At 37.0% G+C, this 9,473-nt stretch overlaps 1 protein-coding gene across 2 annotated transcripts in view; it reads right to left on the reverse strand.

The window, feature by feature from the left end:
- Nucleotides 1–424, reverse strand: part of LOC103475697 (beta-1,3-galactosyltransferase 2-like) — a 7,774-nt gene extending 7,350 nt beyond the window's left edge. Inside the window, exon 1 of one of the 2 annotated variants that reach the window (XM_008427625.2) lies at nucleotides 161–424. Coding sequence is in view for 1 of the 2 variants with exons in the window: in XM_008427541.2 (XP_008425763.1) it covers nucleotides 161–207 (47 nt within the window). In the remaining variant the exon portion in view is untranslated. The remainder of the gene's footprint in view (nucleotides 1–160) is intronic. The other variant, XM_008427541.2, reaches the window with a different exon arrangement.
- Between the last annotated feature and the right edge of the window lie 9,049 nt (nucleotides 425–9,473).

The raw sequence follows: 9,473 nt of genomic DNA on the forward strand, positions 1-9,473 counted from the left end.
TATATATAAATCGCTTCAAAAATATTAAAGTCGGGCAGAGATGATTTGACCCAGTTAAGATTTAAATCTGATATAAAAAGTAACGCTGTTTCTGTCTGAGGAAGAGAACATGCTGTAGCATGGTGAAGTTTCAGTGAGTTCAATAATTCAGAGCCCTTACCTTCTCAGGCCAAGTTCTTCATCCGAACCAGCGTCTTGGTCCCCCATGGCTGCTGCTGCTGCTGCTGCGAACCGAGCCGACCCGCTCCGACCCTCCGCCAGACTCCGGGTTTAATTGTCACCCCCCAGTATTGTAGCCTCTCACCCGCAGGACTCTAAACTAACAACGGCTTGTAAGGTACGTGTCATTTCCATGGCCAGGTGTAGAACTGGCTGCAGTCACCGGGGGAGTGGACTCTTCAACTTCTGCCAACACGGAAAACGAAAAGAAAAATGTGAGGGGCGTGATGCTGAAGAAAAGAACACACCTACAATTGTAATAATGAAAATAGCTTTTCTAAACTAAACTTTCAATTAAATTCGGCTCCCAAAACGTGCATTCATGCAGGGGCTGAGTGAATTTTATTATTATTATTATTATTATTATTATTATTATTATTATTATTATTATTATTATTATTATTATTATTATGACTGTAGACTAAGACTGTTTTTATGCACATATTGGTATGAGGTTTGTCAAGTTACACGGTAAACACTTAACATTTGGTTTGTTTGGGTGTTCATTTTTCAAAGTCATATTTTACTCCTACAGTTATAAATGTCAGCTGCAAACTTAATATTTAACTAAGTTAAATATTTAGCTTGCAAACCAACGATATGACTTTCAAATTAAATATTTCTGCAATAAAAATGCCAGTCTTACTTTAACAGCGTTCACACTACCTGGTGTTAAATCAGCATTTGTGAAAGAGTTACAAAATTTGCACCAAATTTTTTTTTGTTGTTGTTGTTAAATTAACACCAGACATTGTTTTACATTCAACAACACCAGGTGTCACATTAACGTCACAATGGCGTTGGTGTTAAAATACAATGTTAAAAGTGACGCCAGTGTTACTCACAAAGCCAAACATGGAGTTTAAATGGTACCTAAACTTTGGACCTTTTAGCAAATTCATATTTTGTCATCACAAAACAAAACATTTGGTGATTATGAACTTTTTATTAGTAGTAGTTTAGTTTCTATTAGTTAGTAGTAGTTTTTAGTTCTTTCATCCTTTGGTTAATTTTTAGGTCAAAGTGTTGAGTTGTATTGTGATTGATTGGGTGAATACTCAGCTCAAAAAACAGATTCACTTATTGACTCTGGTGTTTCCTCCCATTTTGCGGACCAGCGTGAGTGTAAGTTTCCATAATTTGCCGACAATTGACGTAAACTACTCGACTGGGGGAAAAAAAAATAAAAAAATTTACACCATTTAAAAAGGCTAATAAATAGATTGAACACAAAACTGCAGGTTAACATGTCTCTCATTTCAGCAAATTTTATAAATGCACAATATAGTTCCAGTTAGTTCCAGTTTTTACGCTTCAATTTCCATTTTTATTTATTTCAGCTAACAAAAATCTCAATATCAGTTTTAGTTATTTTGTTAGTTTTAACTTTTTTTTTTCTCTTCATTAATTTGTCTTTTGCTTTTGGGGTGACACCATCTACTTCGCTGAATGACCTTTCACCCCACAACCAGGTCATGGTTTGCTTACATGCATAAACTGCTTCTGTTATGTTTTGTGCCTAATTTGCACAAATTTTACCAATATATTGTGAGTACATGTGCGTCATCTATTTTTTTACATGTGAAGCATTAAAGTGGCTTAATCATTACAAAAACTTCCGTCTTCTGGCTCTGAGCTCTCAGGCCTCCTAACAGCTCAGTGACAAATAACCAATATGCTGTTTTATAGCTCTATAGTTAAAAAAACAAAAGTTTCAGCTTTTGTCCCTGTCCCTTTGCTGCGATAGGGCTGATCCGCATTACGGCTGCTAGTGACACTCGCTAAAGTTTGAACAGCATTGTGTTGCAACCTTCACAGATGCCAGATAACTTTTTTCCTTGAAATAATAGAGAAACGGATGTTAGAAAGCAGAAGGAAGATTCTGAGAAAGAGGAAATTTTGAAAAATAACGGTGACTCATTCATTGTCCAGTAAAGGTAACAGGAGTGAGAGGTTAATACTAAAACCATAACAGAGGAAGCAGGAAAGCTATACTCTCCAGGAACTGTCAACATTTTGTTTAAAAACCTCTTTTAATTGGACAGCACTTTACCAAGTAAAGTACTTGATCGTTTCTATAGTCTGGCCCCATAGATTAGAGCTAATTTACTTTCATTTGAATATTAACTAAAATTGTATATTTATATCTACAATTACCTGCAAACTTAAAGGTCACGCACCATTTAACCAGTACTTCCTGGAACAGGTTAGGTTAGGTTGATGGGCTGTACAAAGAATGTTTGTTACATTTTTTTTGCAAAATAATTCTTAGATAAGATTTTAGTCTGCTCACTTGAGTTCCTTTCAGAACTAGACGTTTTACGGCGTCTTGTCACTTTAAGTCCAATAAGTCATTCCTGGCCACGCCCCCAAACCTCAATTCAAAGTTTACACTTGGATGTGAAAATGGCTGCAAACAGATGCAGAGTTATGCAACCGTACATCTTTGAAAAGCAGAAGTGGATCCTCCTGCACAACCATCAAAATGGCAAGCAACTCGTTTCTGGATGTGTCCAAATCTTCTGATTTATCGTTTTTGTTGCTTAATTTCAGTTATTGATGGTAATTTAAAAAGAAAAACTGAAAGTACGGTTGGAAATGATAATTTTACAATTTTTTACTCCTACAGTTTCATAATAGCATAAATAAATATTAGGAGAATAAAAAATATGATTAAATGCAGTTACGGTGTGCAGCTAAGTAATTATGGATCACACTTCTATTGACTTTGTCCCCTACAGATCTGAACAGTGGAAAATTCATCTAAAAGAGAAGTCAGAGGACGTAGAGGAAAACATCCAGAGTTTGTAATTCGACATTACAAAATGTCTCAATTGTAAATACCACTTTGACTTTTGGATGTCAAAGCTCTGTGTTAGCTGTTCGAATGAGACAAACTTATTGTCTATATAAAGATCTTATAGAGAAATTTGGAAAATATGCTGTTTATGCTTTCCAGTAGGATCAAGTTTCCACACTGAACAGGATTACGTTACCCTAATACATCCACCTGAAACAGCTCATTATGTTCTCTGCTTCTACGAAACGGAGTACTCTGAAAAGTTCATTGCAAACAAGGCCTTCCTACCTGGTACTGCACATTCTCGGATTTCATACGTTCTTCCCCAGGCAGGGAAAAAAGATCCTTCACAACAACTACGCATAAATCCTGTAGTCGTCAAAATAACATAATATTTCTCTCCTCTGTGATTCTTATCTGTGTGCATCGGGACTTTACTGAGCAATCAAAGAGACAGGAAAACGTCAGGACAGGTATTGGGTCTGACTGACCGTTAGCGCATTCAAATTTTACACTCTCTGGACAGTAAAATAACTAATATTTACTCTAGCTGGGTGGAAAGGCGTCAGTAGCATTAATCCATGTAAAAGCAGCAGCGTTTGCTTTGTCATTTAATCTTTACAAAGTTCAAAGGTTCAAGTCTAGTGAGAACTGTATATTCTTCTTAATAAATGTCACATTAGTGCTATTAATGTCAGAGGGAGTAACGCTTGAATGAGAGAAAATAAGAAATGAAAAGAAATAACTGAATCAAAGATCCAAAACAACATATCATGATCTCTTTATTTTAAATAAAAAAATAAACTCAACACAGCTGAGTGTTAAACGAATAATCACTTTCAAAGACTTTTAATCTGATAGTCTAAAAGTCTAATGACTCAACATTGTGTCACAGGTGTGACACAGTGCGTAACGGGCCTATAATTACCCTTATGAATGATTAAATCGGCCATGGTGGTTTGACGTGTTGATGAGTTCTTCTTAATTAATTATCCTGGTTCTGTGTGGTTTAATGTTTTGTTTATATCTCACAGCAACTACCTGTGTTTCCATTACAAATGTGCACAAATCTTCCTTTTGCAATTGTGGTGTTTTCATTAAATAGGAAATTAAATTGAAATCACACATAAATAAGCTAGCTCACATGATAAGGCAGCAATGGATGTAAGCAGTTACATGAGTTACATTCACAATTCAGCCGTGGTGCTGGCGCTCATCGTCTATCAGTTCATCAGAGGAGACGTGCCAACGCTTGGGAGCGGCTACGTATGTGGTATCTAGGGGAAATTTTACGGATGAGTTATGGATTTAGAATGACAACTTGGTGGAGCCAGCTGCATGTTGTCCGTAAAAAACAAAAACAAACCATCATCCTCCTAACACTTCCTGTCGTCTCGTTTGTCGTTTCTGCCAGCAGTAACATCCGGCTGTAGATCATGTGACTCGTGGGATTCGAAAAAAGTATTTCCATCTCAGTTTTGCTAAATAAAGCTATTTCATTGCACTGCAGAAAAAAAACACTTCATCATAGCCTAAAAATAATGTTTTTTTTTCTTTTAAAGTTGGCATTAAGTACATTTATTTTTGTAATTTCAATTTGCACAGTCGTATTGTCAATGGAAACGCAGTCAGCGACAGAAAAGGATGGGCTTTTCACATCGCTGTTTCACAGAAACAGTTTTTGTGTTTTTTTTAAAAAAGCATTTCCTTGAACCTGCAGTGACATGAATCTTCAGACTTTCCAGACATGACAAGCTCGTATTTCAGGTGAGACAGCCCGTGCGGCTTGTCATAAGTGTGAGTGCAAATGTCAACCAGCAGGAAGTTAACAATCATAAAATGCACTTCATTCTAACAGAAAATTATGTGTCTGGCGTGTGTATTGTGATACAACTGCTTAAATAAAAGACAAAGAAGAGGGTGGAAAGTTTTTGGGCCACACCCGAACTGAAGAGTTTCATTTTCTTTGCTTTTCATTGTAAACGGCTGACGTTGAAGCCTCTCTCGTTCCATCGAAAAGCATTTGACACCTGAGAAGAGAGACGCCGAGAGAACACAAGTCAGTGAATGAAGCGACATAATTCGATTTGCAACAGTAAATGATGGAGCCTCTAAAGTTTTCCCGTACACGTTTGTTTTATTTTAGGCTAATAATCCATTCGATGAGTAAGTTCCCCTGACTGGATGATTTACACTTTATGACCTGGCAATCCAGGTCCTCAAGGGCCGGTGTCCTGCAGCTCTTAGATGTCTCCCTGATCCAACACTCTTGAATCCAACAGCTGAACCACCTCCTAAGTGCAGTCAAGTTCTCCAGAGTCCTGCTAACGACCTCATTATTTGACTCCGGTGTGTCGAAGTTGAGACACATCTAAAAGTTGCAGGAGACCGGCCCTCCAGGCCTGGAGTTCCCCACCCCTGATTTAGATGTTGTATGTTAAAACCAGGGAATGTGGTGCTACAATCCAAAACCACACAGAAATATTTCCATACCAGAGAAAACAACAAAAAAACTTAATCTGCTAATACACACAAAAAAAATGTAGCAATGACAAGAACAGTGATCTGTAAAAGTACAACCTACTCGTCAGACATTCTGCCACTCAGAAAAGCCGCACCTGTTGAAATTCTTCACATCTTATTTCCACTGATTTTTACGACATGGCGTCCAGGATAAAGTCTCACATTCATTTTTCTTGTAAAAAAAAGGTTTTCTTTTGCGTTCTCTCGCAATAAGCAAATACTGCTTACTGCATCATGGCTGGTCTGCAGTCACAAATGTCAAATGAAAATTTCAAATATATACACATTTAAAGAGCCTCGGTGAAAACAGTTTATTCTTAACTCTTTGGTGCAAAAAACTGATTCAAAATTGATTTATTCACTGCATGTTTATGTTCGTTTGTGTCAGGTTGAGGTGGACCTCATGGAAACATCCCTTTAAATCATTCAGACTAGCAACACAAAAGAGACACAATCAAAACCGTCTCATTACCCTGTGATAATAACTCATAAAATGGCCCAAATAGTTTTTATGTATTTTTTCTTTCTTTCCTTCTTACGGAAAGTTTCTGTTTATATCATAGGTCATTGATTACATTTATCATTTACTCATTTGTTGCCCTTTGACCGTTTATGTCTAGACATAGCCTGGTTTTTGAATAATGTCACATATTAGCAGAATAAATGAAACTTTGCAGCAATACAGTACGTAGGAAAACTAAGAATGTAGATTCATTTCCTGTTTGAGACAACATGAGGATCCATCATGCTAGCACTGGTACTCAGTGCTAGCAAGGCTAACACAATTACAGTTTAGTAAAAGCTAGCGTGGCTAACACGATTACAGTTTAGTAAAAGCTAGCGTGGCTAACACCATTACAGTTTAGTAAAAGCTAGCGTGGCTAACACGATTACAGTTTAGTAAAAGCTAGCGTGGCTAACACAATTACAGTTTAGTAAAAGCTAGCGTGGCTAACACAATTACAGTTTAGTAAAAGCTAGCGTGGCTAACACGATTACAGTTTAGTAAAAAGCCTTTTCAGGTGAAATAAAAACATTGCATATTGATCTGTTCAGCTAACGTAAGGCTGTAACAGACAGGCTTCAGGATGTAGAAGTTGTATCGGTACTGCCATCATGCTGTACTTGGCTAAAAAGTTTTCATAATGGATGTGTTTATTATTGACTTTATTTTTTTCATTCACTAAACACAAAGAAAGCAAAGCAATAATACTTACGCCAGCAGACACTCCTTTGTTCTTATTGATCCTACGACGGTTGAACTGCAAATGCGGACGTGCACAAGCTTTAATCCAAGCAAGGCTTTCCGTTTCAGATTTTGGAAATCTGTGAATTTTAGTTCCACAAACACAATCAGGATACCCCACTGACGGAGAACCACTTTTTTTCGAGTCCTGACGCAAAAACTTTGTCGGTCTGGTAGTCCACAATGTATATTAGCATGAGTTTGTGAGATGGTAACCCACATGATAGCTGCGCTGTGACGTAAAATGGGCATTAGCCAATGAAATGCGGCTCCTGTGGTAAGGTCCATTATTGGGGGGGACGAATGTGGCTCTCTCCAATATTGGGGGGGACATATCACGTGTGATAAGTGTCTTAAAATCCAAAACAATGTTCCCAGAGAAAGTGGGAACATTTCTAATTTTTGTAGTGGGGGAAAAAAAGACACAGTTTTGAAAAATTTTTAAGGCCCTTGAAGTTTAAAGCAGCACTCTCTTAGGCCCTGTACACACACAGAGACGATATATGACGGTAAATTTTTGTATAAGATCAAGAAAAAATGTTGGTCATTAGCAAATGCTGTAGTAAGTATGCCGGGCCAATGGGTGGCGCTGTAACACTTCCAAAAAAGGACAGAAAGAACAGAACGTTTGGTTTTTGTGACGTTTTTAAATAAATCCGCTCTGGAAGCGGGTTTCTAAAACGATCGTTTCTGCTCTCCCAAGACGGCGAATGCTTGTTGAAACACAGGCTGAACGACAAAACACTTGAGGGCGACACCTAAAATCGACTCCGAAATTTCACGAGGAACTCAAATGACACCAAAGCAACAAAAAACAAGTTTTACAAAAAATAAAGTGGGAGACAGACTATTTTGATCTTCTATGTTTTTATTGACAGATCATCAAAACATTTGATGAAAAGTGTTGCAAAGGGCCCTGATGTCTTGATAACATCTGCTGTCAGATTTTTTTTTTTTTTAAAGAAACTTCAACACTTGTACACGTGAGTAAATAATTCTCCATTTATATAGTTCAGATGAAACACAAGGCACTTGGAAAACGTTTGATATACTGATTACCGTAAAGTCATGTGCAAACAGGATAAATGAGCGCAGGTACTGGCCGCCTGTGGCCATTGTCGAACTGTTCTAGTTTTTTATTTTTTATTTTAAGAAAAAGAAATGTTTCTTTCATCATTTTAGCGTCTTTGGCATTGCATAAATTGTAACTGGTGCCTCAAATTATTCCCTATGTTTTAACACAAAAAAAAGAAAATAATAAAATGTACCCATTTTACACAGCAACAGATAAGTAAATAATTGCAATAATATTAGCAGTACAACTTTGGGCACACTGGCAGTGTGTGCTGGTTTAAGTAAAACATCAAAATTCCTAACATGCAAACTACATGCAGACGGGTTTTAATGTGGATGTTTTTTTCTTTTACACTCTGAGGATATTCAAGATATCATTCAGTTTCTTAGAATCTGCTTTTCTTCATTTTAACAGTCACTTGAAGCAGATGTGCATTTACACACACACACCTTTGTCTTTCTTGATGATCAATCTGTCGTTGAAAAGATGCCGGGCTGATCCTGCCTAGATCGTTGTCTTCGAATGCAGCGACAAATAAGCTATCGTTAAAAAAGAGTTATCCCTAAATACAGGAGTTAACCATAACCCTACATTCAGTTGCGTCAAATCATTTTATTTTCCTATTGTGATCTGAATAAGAAAAAGAAAAAAAAAACATCACAATGTCTGTATAATTATGCAGTTTCTGACTCGCCTTCATGAAAATGTGCCAATTCGATTCAGAGCTGTAAGAGAAACTAAGCAACGATGCAGCTGAGATCCACAGTTGCAGTTCTGATAGGTTGGTCAAGCATCTGGTGGAGTAAATCATAAATTATATATTTAATTAGACCTTTCTGGACTCTCCAGAGGGATAATTAGTTTCCTTCCTGTGGGCTGGCGGGAGCGCTAAGGTGAGCTTTTCACACACAGCACAGGTGTTCTGTAGCACATGGAAAATTTAGATTTATAAAAGTTGTAACCGTACTGATCTCTTGATTAATCTCCAACCTATCTCGTATCACATATTCACCTTTTAAAAGTACCGTAATTTCCAGACTGAGCTACTTTTTTCACACACTTTGAACACTGCGATGCAGCTGGTATTTAACCAAAGGGTTTCGAAAGGCTGGACTGCTGCGTGATGAAGAGGATGGCATAAAACGAAATTAACGTTGAGAGCGACAACAAACTTTCAGATTTTTTCTTTTGTTTTTCAAAGTTAGTAGGCGTGTCTTTTATTCTGATGCTCTCAGTAGTCTGGATGTTACGGTAATTCAAATCTGCTCCATTAAGTAATCAATTAACTTAAGTAACTGATGTTTTTTTTTAACTGCCAAATAAATTCCACACTGTAACTATATTAATTGTTGTGCCACTGTTTCGTAAGTGCAAAGACGCAGCCGATTTGTCAGGCAAAAGTCTGTGATAAATGTAACTGGAAATCATAAGAAAATCCAGTAAAGGGAAGGGATATACGGTACTGAGCAAATATTATAGACAGGTTCAGGAAAAAATAAAATTAGAATGCTTTCAGTATATACACATACTAATTGTTTTTTTTAATAAACAGAGGCCCAATTTCAAGGTGAGAAATTAGAAAGTAAAATTTCTTTCAAGTCATATATATA

The sequence above is a fragment of the Poecilia reticulata genome, linkage group LG1, assembly GCF_000633615.1.
Source record: "Poecilia reticulata strain Guanapo linkage group LG1, Guppy_female_1.0+MT, whole genome shotgun sequence".
NCBI lineage: Eukaryota > Metazoa > Chordata > Actinopteri > Cyprinodontiformes > Poeciliidae > Poecilia > Poecilia reticulata.